General features: G+C 42.1%; 1 protein-coding gene across 2 annotated transcripts in view; it reads right to left on the reverse strand.

Annotated features, from left to right (window-relative positions):
• The window catches only part of vir-1 (virus-induced RNA 1), a 38670-nt gene extending 22917 nt beyond the window's left edge, over positions 1–15753 (reverse strand). The window contains exon 1 of one of the 2 annotated variants that reach the window (XM_019058902.2): positions 15438–15753. In XM_019058902.2, coding sequence (XP_018914447.2) covers positions 15438–15603 — 166 coding nt within the window. In that variant the 5' untranslated portion in view covers positions 15604–15753. The remainder of the gene's footprint in view (positions 1–15437) is intronic. The other variant, XM_019058908.2, reaches the window with a different exon arrangement.
• Between the last annotated feature and the right edge of the window lie 239 nt (positions 15754–15992).

A 15992-nucleotide genomic window follows, 5' to 3' on the forward strand; every position in this document is an offset into this window, starting at 1 on the left:
CCCTTCCGCGGGTATGCAATACGGACATCCATTAAGCTCGAATAATTGCATCCAGCGGCGCTATGATAAGATTCGTTTAGTATCCGTTGCATGCGACTTTTATTGAAACTTTGATTGTGTCTCTTAAACCTTAACTTAATTCCAGCGTTGCCTATTGTGCCAATGAAGTAAACCATTACTGCTTTTTTTCACGACACTGTCAATTTTCCGAGCAATGCATTCTTTAAATGTGTTTAAATTTAGGCAGCTCTCGAAATCTCAGAAAAGGGTCTCTAAGCAAGGTATGTGACGTTTCCTTTAACCTACTGTAATGAGTCATCCTTCGTTTGGATGTTTATTTTTATTTTTCCCCCTTTAGAAAAACTAATTTTGACGTTTAAAAGCGAAATTTTCAAAGAATAATTCGGATATGTCGCACGAAATTTGGAACAAGAACAATGACCATTTGCCTCTTTACAGAATGAAATGCGACGGGAAATCTATAAGGTTATGGGACATTTCGTCAACGATTTTTTGTCCGCGCACCTGTTTTTTCCAGTAATTTACGTCCACGCGTTTTTTCGGCACGGAAGTTTTGGTCCACGTGCCAGTTGAGACCCAAAGTTAATTGGCCCAAATGTAAATACAAACGACAATCGCTCACGACGTTTTTGGATGAAAATATATAATGTCTTAGAAGAATGAGGGTTTGCTTGTTTTTTTGTTTTGTCGGTTTGGTCCAACGGAGAATAATATATAGTTGAGAGTTTGGGTAAAAATGGGGGAGCGTCAATTCCATGAGACAAAATTCACTAAAACTCTCTACACCTTTTTGGTGTAACAGGACTTAATTATCTTTCAAGAAATTCCCACCTTGTTATACCTGAACCGGATGAACCTCTTGATTTGCCTCAGCTAAAGGCTCCTAGATTTTTCCTGTGTACGATAAGTATCTTGATTTATTTTGCGAGGAAAGATGCTGTACTTTTAAAGGATGCCTGTCATTCTTCATACGTTCAATTTCGTATAATACTGTGCAACACCTCTGTTGTGAAATAGTTGCTTCAGGCGCCGCCGCACGGCGCGGCGGGCGGGCGACCAGCGCGAAACGCGCATTGGCGCCTACAAACCTAAGTGGATACTTCACGCATTGCACAAAGCTTGAAGTATCCACTTAGGTTTGTAGGCGCCAGTGCATGAGCCTCTCGCGCTGGCAGCACGCCGCTGCGCTCCGTTAGGCTTTAATGTTTATACTCGCATAGTTAGCGTTTTTTAACTCATGATTTTGAAATGTTAGCACACTCTGCGTTGATTATTCTCATTTAAATTGATGGAGAAAAAATATGTATCAATTTATCAAAGGAGAATAATAATATAATGTGTGTTTTTTAAATATTGGTGGTTCCGTGTCAAATTTAATGATTTCCAAAGCACTTCAATTTTTTTTTTACATTTTGTGCTTTCATTGTGATGCAGCGAGGTGTACGCGCAACGAAACGGTCAAAATTTAACGTATTTGACTCTAAAAGATCGTTGTACGAATGGGTTAAAACTAAAGATTGCGTGCTTCTTAGTTTTTTCCCCTCTTTTATTCATTTTTGTAGTTTCTGTCGGCACAACTGCAGCTCATTGAGATTAATGTCGCTTGGAAAATGTTTTACAAATATTTGTCACGTTTTAAAAGTATAAATGTTTTCAAAATGAGGTAATAATTTCGTAAAGAAAAAAAAGTAAATAAATAAAAAAAAGTACCTGTACATGTATAAGGTATATTGTACATTCAATTTTTTAAGGAAAGAAATAAAACCAAATATTCACCGATGACAATTTAAAAAGATGATTCAAAAGGAGAAAGTAATAGCATTTCATTTAGAAAATGAGCAACCATAACAACACCTCCTTCTATCTCATTTTCTCATTTCCACATTGTCAAAATAATTTTACATACCGACTAAAATATAACGCTTGGACCAAGTCACTGTTGCTTATTTTATACGTGGGCGTAAACTACTGGACAAAAAAGGTGCGCGGACAAAAAATCGTTGACAAAATTTCCTGAAACCATCTGTAACAACCTAAGCCCATACACACGTAAGTGACTTTTTAAATGCAATTGGCACAATGAAGTTTGGTGAATATAGTAGTGAAAATAATATTACGATCTGCTTTTTCCCTCCTAAAATGTGGGATGCGTGTAATATAATTTTCAATTCACATTATAACATAAAATAATAGATGTTCTTTATACTTGAATAATAATCTACCTCGAGATTATATTTAACTCTTATCTGTCGATCGATAGAAACAAACATATCGTTAGTTTGTAGTAGATAGGTACGCGCTTTTTTTTTTTTTTTTTTTTTTTTTTTTTTTTTTTTTTTTAAGGAATGCTGTTCCAAAAAAAGAAGACACAAAATAAGAAAAAAAGGAAAGCAATGGCACGTAGGTGTGTTATTTCTAGAGAAACAGTGACTGCTTATTTCAAAATATAGGTCGATCGTACACAGGGTTGCAATTTTTCATGGGAAATAAAATCTTGAAACTTCATATGAAATGCAAAATTTAATAGCAGGCGATTGATTTTTGCTTTTTGGTATTTTTAGTGCGTGTTGCATACCCTGCCCCTGAAAATATGTTTCATATGTTTCATATTTTTGACAACTCTGTGAAACTTCATGAAATATTTCATGGAGATTTTCAATATTTCATATTTTTCATTTCACCCGCGCAACCCAGATCGTACATGGGAGTTTAATCATTCAGTGTTGCAGTTTCACCTTCTCAAAAATGAGGATCCACAAAATTGGCGCAGACAACGCAATGTATGCACTGTATCCGTGTCTGGGCATAAAAATTGCGCAGTTCCCGACTCCGGCGGGTCAATCAGAATCGTTATCAAATGATCCTGATCGATTAATCCCCACCTTACTAATACTTTATATCGATCAAAGTCATTCGATATCGATTCAACAATCGAGCCGCAGAGTCGATCTCGCTCGAGAGTAATTGTGGACCATCATCATACCTCGTACCCCGCGCCCTCCATATTTTTCCTCAATTCTGCATCTTTTTTTTCTTTTTACTACTCGTCTTTTTTTTGTTACTCAGAGCTCGGATCGTGAAAGTGTTTGGCTGACCATCACGATTTCGCGCCTGGTGCCCGCTCGCCGGGGATTTTCCAGTGGCGAAGCGTGAATGATCGATTATCGATATTTCTCCATTTGAAGCTATGGTAAAGAATCGATTATTGAGGTGTTCTCTGCGAACGCCCTGTTTATCGATCCTTTCCCATAGCTTTAAATGGCAAATCAATCGATTTATCGCAAACCACTGAGATTTTCCTCTAGAAATCCTTGGGCCCCCGCTCCTTCCCTTCCTCTCCTCCCCCCCCCCCCCCCCCACAACTTCTTGCTGTGCATACGGAAAGCGAAGGATTCGCGCTGCGTAGGTCCAAATCCTCGTTTTTACAGCGAATTAAGCTTCCAATAATTTGGCCCGCGTTGGAAGCCGAGATACAGAACAGAGGGCTGGGCCTTCTTGCGGTCTGCCGCACAGAGGATCGAGGCAATTGGAAAGGCCGGACGTGAAATTTTTGACTTAAACTGCAAATTTTGGTGTTTAATTCGTCACATTTTGAATTTCACGGAAAAAAGTGTTAGGGGTTATCCCCTAAAATTGTGGCACTACCACAATTTGTTGGATGATACGGACATTTCTAATTAATTGTGGTAGAACCGTAACTCAATAGGGTAGTACCGCAACATTTGGGTCAGTATAACCTAATTTATTGGGGTACGACCACGATTAATTCGTGCATTACCACAATTAATTGGAAATGTCCATATCACACAACAAACTCGTGCTTTTTTTTATCCGTGTTCAAAGGGTGCTCATAGAAAAAAATTTCACGAGGAAACCAATGAAACCGCTTTCAGAACCTCAAAGTTTTGTATCAACGGAGTTATAAGCGCTTAAAGTCTCCAAATGTAGTCCGACCTCTCCTATTAACTTAATCCACTATGTGCCGTGCCAAGGACGAACGCCGTATAAACATTCGAATTTTGCAAAATTTCCCCGGAAAAATCATTCATATTTAAGAAAAGTTATAAACATTTTTCCTTGAACTTTCCTCACGATTCAGATTAAATCGCAAATAAAATTCGCTGGAAAATTGAAGAAAAATATTCACGAACCCCCCTGAAGATTCGTATTTTATCGACAGAAATTTTCCAATGGCTGAGGGCTCATGCGGCGTTCTTTCGGAACACAGCAACGGCGGGGCACTCACGACGTCACAGACGCAGACAAAACTAAACCAACACCCACCCGATATGAGACACTCCCTCCCAGCATAATTACAGCAACTGGGCAGCATTTAGTTAACAGGATACTAAATGTATTTCAACTTGAGCCGTGGGAACAGAGTACTACCGGGCAAGTGGTAGCTCATATTGAAATGGACATCGTTAGATCTGGCTCCTCAACTTGGCTGCGAGACGCAAACAGTCCGATCAGTGTCTCTGCTTGTTTTGTGTTTGTTGATCGATGATGGACCATCAATCAGTCCAGTGACGTGGCGTGCTTTGCGATATATCGATTGATCTGCCATTTAAATGTACAGAAAAGGATCGATTATCAAGGTGTTCGCAACGAACACCTTGACCTTGATAATCGATTCTTAACCACAGCTTCAAATGGAGAAATATCGATAATCGATCCTTCACGCCACGCCACTGAATCAGTCATCAATACAACAAAGGCGGACGTTAACGATCATGTCTTGAGAGTGATTAACTTCGCAGTAGGGATGTGAGAGCAGTGAAAAATTGCTGCGATTTTTGGTGACGATAATGGCGAGTGTACCTTTTTGTGTTGGTTTTCTATGCCGTTCCAGAGACCATAAAATTTGGGTATCTTGGGGCCGATCACCCAAGATACCATCTTTCCCGTAGAATTTACGTCAATTTTATGACCAAAGCAAAATGTGGAGGGGAAATTCCTTGCGATCGGCTCCTTATTAAATCCCGCGGTCCCTGACTTAGCACGACCTGCTGATTGTTGAAACTGGTAGACAAAGCTATAGACAAAGAAGACGAAAAGGATATGGAGGGATCCTACTGGTGGAGGCGGGCGGTTGCAATGGACAAGAGACGTGGGTAATAGACAAACTAACGGCAATCCACGAGAGATCCTATGGTTAGTCCACCATTTTCTCCCTTAGTTTATAGGAGCCACCCATTTCAATCAATAGAATCACTCCATTATCCCTATGCCTTCTTTGTCTATAGCTACGTCTATCAATTTCAACAATCAGCCCGTTGAAACAACCGAAAAAAAAGCTTGGCGCGGTTGGTCTGAAACACCCTGGATTCCAGATTGAGGCTAAATGACTGCTACTTTTAGCTGTAGTCCAGTACCAATAGATCTAAAAAGGGGGGTATGAATGCAAGAAAGAAGTCAGAAGAGATTAAAGCTGATTCTCATGTGTTTTTGGTCGTTGAATCCGAATTTGATGCTTCCCACCAAATCCGCCTCGTGCGTTTTCCGGAAAACTGCCGTAAATCACGTTTTTACGCGCTTTTCCGGGAATAAATAGCTTGATATTCGTCAAAGCGTAAAATTAGTTATCAGTAAAGTTGTAGTCGAGTAAATTCCCGGAAAAGCGCGTAAAAACGTCATTTTCGGCAGTTTTCCGGCTTTCCCGGAAAATGCACAAGGCGGATTTGTAGGAAGCATCAAATTCGGATTCAGCAATCAAGATACATGAGAATCAGCTCTAACCTCTTGTGACCTCTTCATTGCATTCATAAACTACTATTGATACTGGACTACTGCGATTTTTAGATGGCAGTGAACCTGATCATTGTTGATCGAAAAGAGGCGTTCAGCACATGCCTGGTTCCGAGTGCCCCCACCCTCCCCCTACGTTCAGCTGGGGGACTACGCCTAGCCCCCCCCCCCCCCCTATCCCTCCGATTGATCGCAAAGTAAGCGCGACGAGTAGCGCCGTTTACTGCCGCCTGTAGTTTTCTAGCTGGTCTCACCTGGGTCCGAGATCACACATTTTGTAAGCCAACCATGAGCGGCAAATTATCGATGCTGATCAGAGGCAACAGTGTGTGCCGCATGACGAGAGACGAGCAGCATGTAGATCGAGACGCATCTTTCGCCATTCTGCCGTGCTAAAAAACGCCGTATGAACATTAGTCGCCACTTACTTTACGACTCTATGAACTCTATAAAATCTATAGTAAAAACGGCGCTTCTCCATTAGAATGTCTCAGAATTTACTATTCTTTTTCTCATAAACGTAGTGGGTATATCCCTCGTTTGTCATTATGACTTCAAAACCGTCGAATGGGGCTGTCACACATTTTCTTAAAGATTTATTTTCCGGAAAAACGATGAAAATAAAGACGATTTCTTGGACGTCCCTGTTCAGGCCCGAAGTAGTTTTTCCGCGTGAGGGCACATTATGATCATCTCCTTCCGCGACACGGCAGTGATATGGCGAATATTCGCGGCTTTTTGCGGTTTCGCTCAATGTTCTGCTTATGCTTTTTGGGCCTCCGCCTATATATGAGTCAATTGGGTGCGTCCAAGGACCAAGGGCTTCGAGCGACATGAAAAAGCACTCGCTCGCTTGCAAGATGCATAATGATGATGATGATGATCAATCACGCTGCAAATTGAGCCTCACTCTTGATTTCAGCTTTTCCCCCGTTATCTTAATTCCTCGAAGAGTTATGATTGGCAAACTGCCCTATATAGTATTTCATCCGGTTTGCGAGTGACTTTACGGAGGCAGCACGTTGATGCGGTCATCGCGATTGTGAGCCACCAGGTGCTACGCGACGCGGCGTCGCGGCATATTTTCTCCAGCTTCCTTATTTATAAATTTATAAAACCCACGCCCCCGCAACGCCCCCTCCCCCTCCCGACCTGCTCCTGCTACACTTAGCGATGACTTGAATGAGAGATAAAATTAGACGCATGACTCAAGAGGGACTCAAGGACTTGGCAATGGATTTATGCCGCAGTTAGAGCGCCGCGCGTTGAAAGATCTAGGGTGTCTTCATCGATGGATGATCAGGCCCCCCACATCCTGGTGTGGGCCGCGGCGCTGGATCAGCCGGCGGGCCCCTTTGCATGCGGATCTTTTGTGGGGGTCTGGGGGTCTTTCCCGAAAAATTTCCACGAGGTTTTTTTAAAAAATGACAAATGAGGAGCTTTCCGGAAGAAGGGCACATAGCAAAAAATCGCGTTTGAGAAAAATGAATTTTAAGTTTCCATTATTACTTTCTGACTACTGATTGTAACATACATCGCAGCTTGAACTCCCGATTTCGAACGTAAGTCCCAGTCAGTGGCCATAGATTAACGATGGAAACTCCCAATGCATTTTTCTCCACCGCAATTTTTAGCTATGTGCCCTTTTTCTGGATAGCTCCTCAAATGCCACTTTTTTATTGGCACTACGGAAATGATTAATATCATTGTTCACTATCTCGGTATAAACCCTGAGTGGCAGGCATTTTTTCCTATCCAGGATTCCTGAGACATCTTCTTTATTTTTTGGTTTTTCAGAGGACAGAAAAATGGAATAATCGATCACATGGAAATTTGCTGTTTGATTAATTTAATTGGAATTGAAGCATTATTCTAAATGAAAACCTAGTTTTCATACGGTGAAATCATCGGATGCGTAAAAAAAAAATCAGAACAGCAGTGCGACACAAAAAAAAAAAGAAAAGAAAAAAAAAGACAGACTGGATCAAGCCGGCAAGACTCTATACCTCTGCTGAAGAGAGAGAAACGTTTTTATTGAAATTATGCTGTGCTTTGCAGGCTTTTTGAGGGCCCTAGCCTTGGGGCTGAAATCCTAGCAACTCCTCCCCCCCCCCCCGCCCGTCCCCCCAATGTGTGGAGAACCCTGAATGCGATCCTTGTCCTTAAGAATGGAGGGGCCAAATCGACAGCGATGCATTCCGATGGGAATAGAAGGGGAAAGAATCCGGGTACATAAAAAGGGGCGGACCATGTAAATCGTCGATAATGTCCCAGACGAATTTTTCAGAAAAACGATGACCATTAAATTGGATCAGAATTATCACTTAATACAGTTTCTGATGTCTCACGCCCTCTCGCGAGTGGAGGAATCCCCGAGGGCAGTTGTTATAGTGTAGGTCTGAATATGGAATGTTCAGGTAACTTCTGGCACAAGAAGTAGTCATGGCGCGTTGAAAAAATTGGCATTAATGCTGTGTGGCTTCCATTTCCTAGTTAGGAACTATAATTTCTGGCTCATCCGTAAAAACACTTATGTGCAGGGGATTAGAGGGTGGCCACATGGGCCGCGACCCATGGCGGTAAATCTAGGGGGCGGCCAATTTTGCAATTTTTTTGAATAGGTATAAAAAAAAATCGTATTTAGAAAAAAAATTACTAACGAGAAAAAGCGACAAAATCTCTCATTTTCTGAGAGTATGGTAATTTCTAATTTTGTCGACTTTCAGTGATACAAGAGACATCACCTATAATTAGTCGAGTTAGGAGGGAAACCAAACATGCAATTTGGCCTGGAACGGCGCGACTTAGAGAGAAATGACGACGAGGATTTGAGATGAAAAGAAGCCCTCAACGCGGCAATCGGCATGTAACACATATCGGCGCCTTCAAGACTGCACGAATACTTCACGCATTGCATCAAACACAGTGCGGTCACTGCGGTCAGCGTGAACCGGATAGCGCCTACAAGAATGCGTGAATACCTCACGCATTGCGTCAAAAACAGTGCGGTCAGCGTGAAACGCATAGCTCCTACAAGACTGCGAGAATGCTTCACGCATTGCGCCATATACGGTGCGGTCTGCGCGGCGCGGTGGCGGAAGTTAAAATCATTGATCCATATTTATGTTTGTTCAGTCATAATTGTTTCGTTCATTTCTTATGAATGGAAGGCCTTGTCCACACAGAGATAGGTTTACGTAACTTAACTTTCGAGCAAAGTTTCGTGAACTTTTGCTAGTAGTGTTGACATGGCTTTCCCAAAAAATGTGTCCAACACGAGTAAACGCGTCTTATGCACCCCTCCCCCGTTGGCACGTTCACTTGAATTTATTGATGTTTTAAAAATTGATGTTTCAAAACGAATGAGAAGGGGGCGGCAAAATATAGGTGACCCATGGGCGGCAAGTAGGTAAATCCGGCCCTGCTTATGTGCATAAGAAAATCAATGGTGCATACAGAATTAGCCAGAAGTTATAGCTCCAAATTGCAAAATGTTTGCTAATTCCGACAATGTGACAGTTTTAGTATCATATCTAGACATTGATGCGAAAAATATTTCATCAGTGTCATAATAAGATAATCAAACAACTATTTTTTCCCGGTGTGTCGGCTAGCCCCAGTTCCCCAGCTCATTGAAATTGATAGACAAAGCGATAGACAAAGAAGACCCAGGGAGTATGGAGCGTCCCCATTGGTTAAAATGGGTGGCTCCTATAGACAAGAGGGAGAAAATGATGGACTAACTATAGAGTCTCTCCTGAGTTGCCATTAGTTAGTCTATTACCCACCTCCTTAAGTCCATTGCAAACACCCGCTTCCACCACTAGGATCCCTCCGTAAAGCTCTCGTCGTCTTTGTCTACAGCTCTGTCTATCAATTCCAATTATCGGCCCGCAGTTCATGCATTTAATAACTGCAATGCGTGAAGCCGTTCACTCACGGCACAGACGATGAGCCCCGATCCGATCTCATGGATATAACGATCCGGTTGGAGTAGGTCAAGCAACCGCTAATGAAAATGAAATTTTGAATGCGTCTGCGGCGGCGCGGCGGCTGACAATGAGTGGTTCAAGAAGTGTTTCAAGGCAGATTAGTCTGGACGTGAAGATGGGCGCGCTCTCGCACAGTGACACAGTTTAGTTAACTCCCCCACTTGAGAACACGGTAACACAATTGCCGTGAAAATTCGCCTTAGCTCCCGTCCGCACTGCCCCATCCCCCTGCCCTTGTTATTAATAGCACGACTAAACGGTGCTCCAGTGTAGGGTCCTTGCCTCCATTAGACTCACTTGAGTAGGGCAGGGGAAAGGAGATGGTGAACATGGGGGAACTATGGGGGCGGGGGGCCTCCCCGCTCCGTCCCCAGAAATTTACGTGGGTCCTTTAGAAAACGTAAAGATAAAAAAAATGTGAAGATAAAATGAAGGAATGGAGGAAAAAAGGAGGGTGATAAAATATTGTCTTCGGTAATTGGACTACATTTTGCAATTCGGAGCTACAATTTCTGGCTCATCTGTAAAAAGACGTTTGTGTATTAGGAAACTATTGGTAGGTACATACGTTGTTTCTGAACTGAGCCAGAAATGAGCTAAAGAATATGACAATATTGCAAAATGCAGTCCAATATTCATGACGAACACTGGAAAAAAAACACATTGGATCTAGAGTCCAGACTTTTAAAAACATCGACAAGAAAAAATACTCTTGATTCAATCAGATTTGAGCTTTAAACAAGAACCAAGCTCCTTAATTTGAGCGGATTTCCTTTTGATTTAAGCTTAAATCTGATTGAATCAAGAGTCGCCTTTTTTTTGTCAATGTTTCCAAGAGTCTGGACTCTAGATCCAATGTGTTTTTTTTTTTCCCCCAGTGAAAATGACTCAACTGCATATTTCGAAAATGCTCTGGGAGAGGCCCCTCGGGCCCCCTTTAACCTGAGGAGTATTCCATGCCCACCACCCCCACCCCGTGGATAGGGTTAAGAAAAAAGCCGCCTCCTGTCCGAAGTGTCTGGATCTGCCCATCATTTCGTCGCTTGGCTGACATTAGGGCGTAACTACACCTAGAGATGAGCCCGGGAAATCATTGATTTATATGGACGACAGGGTTCATCGCCCAGTGTAGTTACGTCCTCTATGACAGGAGGGCGACGATTTGTTGTGGGTGGAATTATCGAAATAAGCGAGTATCGAATGACGTAGTCTTTAAATCTGTCCATTGTTGGTGCCCGATGTTTTTTGTTGATCGCTAAAAGCCAATGTCCGGGTCGGCAGAAGTTTTTCGAAGCACTGCCTACCTACTCGTCCTTGACAACGAATTTCATAGACTTTGATTTCCCGCTCCATTTTCTCTGATGGTTGCCCCGCGCCCCGCCACTGCGTCTGCGCGTCAAATCAATGTCTCGTCCTCACTGCCCATGCGCGTGTTTATGCATCCACCAAATTATCATTAATTTTGCACGTCACGAGCGCGCGTAGTTGTCTTCTTAGCTACCTACTCCAGATGTGTGACCTTCGGCAAAAAAAATGCATGTCATCTACTCAAATATATCGAGGGTGTTTTTTTCCACCTTCGCGGAGAAATTTCAGTAGAGCCACCTTAGTCAGAAAAATGAACCTAGCCGGTCACGTTGGTCCAAAGGTCGGCGTGTCTGACTGTAGGTGATCAGGTCCCGGGTTCAAATTCCTGAAGCGGCTACGAATATTCTCGGAATTTACGAAGCACCTGCAGAAACATATTCCCCTTGGCATTAATCCCTGAAAAGTTGGAAAGCCTAGAACATGGATGCGTCTATCCTCTGGTGTCATAAGCACATCAAATGAAGTCTGTGGGTGCCTGAGAGGGTTCCTAACAGAATATGAGTCAATAAACCAAGAGGAAAAAAAGGGGGGATCCAAAATGTAAACCCCAATTGTGCTCTAAGAATGGGATCCGATCAGGGTCTAGTTTTGAAAGGACCAAATTCACAGGGGTGTCCCAATAAACAAGTTCCGTCATTTCCCCTGTAGTTATCATAGATAGAGCAAAACTGCAACTGCTGTAAAAAGTGTTGCGCTAATCACAATCTCAGTTCTAAAACGAGTCATTGTTGTCTCCTTCTTTTTTTCTAATATGATTCACGGGTTGTAGATTTATTCAATTTTTTGCTTCCACCGCCTCTCGCCGCGGGTCCGATTTTTCCACCGTTGGGTATAAGCGCGCGAAAGGTACGCCGCGATGGAGTTTATTCAAAACAAAATATGAAACTGTCCATCGACTTGTGCCAAGTCAATCCGATTGGAAACGAAAACACACTTAAAATTTTGCGTGCTCGATCGCCAACGAAAATACACTCGTTCAAGGCAAAGTATTTAGTTCAGGCTGGCAACTGATTCGATCATTTTTCCTCGCTGTGGGCAGCGAACCAGCAGAAACGTTAGCGCCCGCGACCAGCTCTGAAGATCGTCGTAAGTAATATCGCCAATAATCAAATCAATATTTTCAGAACTTTTGCGAATGCAGGTGTCCATGAAGCATGAAGGAGGAATCAGCCGGTGGGACATTTTAGCCTCAAAAGGCCGGACTCGCAAAATGGGAAATTCTTGAAAATGGGGGGGGGGGAGGGGGAGTTTCCATCAGAATTGAAATATTGGCTATTTTAGTTTGATAGTCATCTCACAATCAGCATAAATATAAAAGTAAATCTTCAAAATGTTGGAGAGCCCGAACCGCTCACCCTCGAGATTTATTTACATTTTTCAAAATTAGGTGATCTCATGGCAAGACGGCTGATCACGTAAAGCAACCGTTGGGTAAATTGTCTTTCGTTTATATACATCATCAATCAAAGCCGTTGAAAGGAAAGTGGCATGACTCGTAAATACGAATATTTTGCGTATTTTCCATTTATTTTTCGTGGAAAAACTGTTTTGCCATGTCTATTTAATACCACTTGTTTTTCCGGGAGGACTGGGTGGAATAACCTTGTCTTCTCGTTGACATGACCATAAACATTGTTTTTTAGCTTTTGTTTTTTTAGATTTTTAATTTTTTCTTTTTCGACGGTTGATAATGACCTGGAAGACGATCTAAACGTCCCGTGTTTTGTAAATAATTGTATTTCTTCAGTCTCGTCCCCGCCTTTTCCTGTCCTATTTTATATTTAATGAATACCTAGATGTTAGTCTCTTTTGAAAGATTAAAGGGAAGAGAATATGGGAATTTGCTTACAATTGAAAAGGGAGAGAGGAGCAATCAAAAAGTAAGAACGCAACGCGAACGCGACATTGATGGTAAAAACTTTCGAATGCAACTATTCGTGCTTCGTGGATGCCCGTGTTGCCTACCGACTGAACTGAAGGCGCTCTCATTTTTCTCGCCTCCGCATATCCGCGCTGTGCTCGTGCTTGCTTATCAAGTCGCCGCGCCGGTAAAGGCATTATTATGTTACTGAGGCATGAGCAATTTTTGGAGTGTCATAAGAATGTTTCAAACTTCTATTCATTAATATTCCATACTAAAAAAAGCTCAGTGAAAAAGTAAATACACCGGAGTCAAGCAATAAACGTAGAAATTCAAACCATCAGTGCAAGGAAAAAATTTATTTCAGGTCAAATATACAATTTTTCCATCATTTCGATTCAAACCGCATTCGAATGTACCCACGATCATTGGATCAAAATTTCAAGTCATAATTTGCATAATGAGACAATTTATTAGCGTTCCGAACTGATCATTTCTAAATATGCAAACGTGCAAACTTCATCCGTGTTTTTCTTGAATTCACGATCCATATAGTTCTTCCACTTTGAAAATTCTCTTAAAGGTCAGTTTTTTTTAAAATTGTGGTCGCGCGCTTTGTGCAATGTTGCAAAAGCTATGTAAGTATTAGTTATCTCGTGTTATTTTTCTTGTCACCGTAAGAGCTCTTTTGTCTAACTTGATTTTCACAAATAATTCTGAAAGTTTCGTATCTTGAAACTTTCGATTTTTACACGAAAAAAGTTGCATCATCTAGCAACATTTCAATGTATTTGGCTCTTCTCTGAAAACTAAGTTCATCCATGCGAAATTATTCGCAATATTTCCATGTGTGCTATGAAAAGTATACGATAGTTCATTAATTTGAAGTGCGGAATGAGTGTCGCCTGGTTGGCAAGCGCGCATTCTGTCAATTTGCCGTGTCGTGAGTGGATAGAAACAGTGCAGAGTAATAAGATCATGATCATACACACGCTCGTTGAATGAATGACACTCTTCGCTCGCTTGTTGACAGTTCGTTTAAGTGTTGCTCCTTTTGTTTTTGTTAGCTCAAGACATCACAGCACTCATGAAACGAAAATCACCGCTCGTCCATTTGAAATGTGGAATGTGACCGTATGATCGATTGAACGGGTACAGGGAGAGCTAGGAAATTTCTCAGGGACGGAGTAGAAAATTCCATCGCTAACCTCTCAGCAAGAAACGTAAACCAAAAGTTTTTGAAATACGTCTTGGAATTTTTTTTTTTTTTTTCGAGATACTTCACATAAAAGTTTACAATAATATTTTGTGGAAAAGTCAGAAAAAAACAGGTATTAAATCTTAAGCAGATTCAACTTGTATAAGTGGATACTAGGCAATGCCTGAATGCTCATAGGACGTTCTTCCTTAATACCTACGCCAGTATGATTCTTCATATGACAAGCGGATGTTACTTGATAACATTTCCGACGCACGGCTACTGGTATGGCAACGAGAGATCATCGGCCGCAACGCCGTATAGGCTAAGCCCCCCCCCCCCCCCCCCCCTCTGGTTGACATCGAAACTCAAGATTTGCCCGTGGTCACGAGAGCCAAAATTGTTCCTCTCAAATGAGACAGACATACGGAGGTCGTTACACTCATAGCATGCAATAATTAATTTTGTGCGCTTGAAAATTCATCCGAAAATTTTGAAGCTCAAAATACGTTGCGTATCTGTCTGAGGATGATCGTTGTTGAACTTTTGACATCAGTGGGAACCTCAGAGAACAGGGGCATCAGGGTTCACCTCCAGATAATTTTACGAACTAACCCATTGTATTTCAATTCGTTCGTATATCCCTATTTACATTAAATTTTTCTGTCCCTTCTTGATAAATTTAACTTTCCTCAAGAAAGGGATCTACTAATCGGAGGTAATTGGAAGAAGTTATCATTATTTCTAGATCTCATAAAGTATCACAAGGTATAATCATACCTTGTGATGTATAATCATAATAATAATCATCAATATCGACTTTTGATTAAAAAAAAAAAAAAAAAAAAAAAAACAAATTGAGTTTTGTGGTGAAATTATGATTTTTTTCTATGTTCAAGTGATTGGTGAGATACCTCTTGCATAATGATCGGAAAAAGAACAGAATTACATCGAGGAAGATGCTGAATATTCGATTTCTCTGTAGATTTCTACGTATTAAAAGTGTAATGTACCAACTTCCTATGGATCCTAACTCTTACTGGGTGTGGGGGAGGGGGCATTGATGCCCTAAAGAGTTTTGCTAAACAAAAAACGAAGAGACCCTCGTTTCCCCAATCTAGAGACCACTAGACGCTGCCCAAAATTCAATTTTTTTTAAAAAATTCTTTCATGATTTTTTCATACGCCACTCAACACTTCATCGATAGAAACAATTAATTACGAGTGATTAAATTTGAGTTGCACTCACTTTGGTCACTGCGGTCAGCACGTCTGGCGACGGGTGATGGCGCGGGGAGCGGGGTGCCGGTAGCGGCGCAGAGACACGCCGCGATCAGCGTTAGACGCACTAAGTTCTGCATTTTCCCGCCGGATTCACTCAACTTAACGCGCTTAACGCAACTTAACCGAAACATCCATTCACCAGAACACAAACACTCACTAAAAGATCCTCTCTTGGGGAAAATCGACTAGATACGAGTGCAAAAAAAATGGACCAATTGACGATGAGCGTGACTGGGGATCCGCGACCGGTGCAGTTCGATTTAGTACTGTGCAAGGTTACAGAAGCAAAACATTGCGAGCGGCTCGCCGCACCCCGCCGCCCCGCCGCGCCGGCCGGTGCGGTGGTGGTGACGCGCCGCGTCGCCAACCGGCCAGCGTGGGAGGGGACCGGGGGCTGGGGGGGCTCAGAGCTGGGGGGCACGAAGGGATTCACCGCTGCCGTCCGCAGCGTGGAGTTATAGTGATTCTTGACCATCGTTTCGTCAATCTGCACTACTTATGTGCAATAATTACGGAAGCA

Source organism: Bemisia tabaci, chromosome 7 (genome assembly GCF_918797505.1).
Source record: "Bemisia tabaci chromosome 7, PGI_BMITA_v3".
Classification (NCBI taxonomy): Eukaryota; Metazoa; Arthropoda; class Insecta; order Hemiptera; family Aleyrodidae; genus Bemisia; species Bemisia tabaci.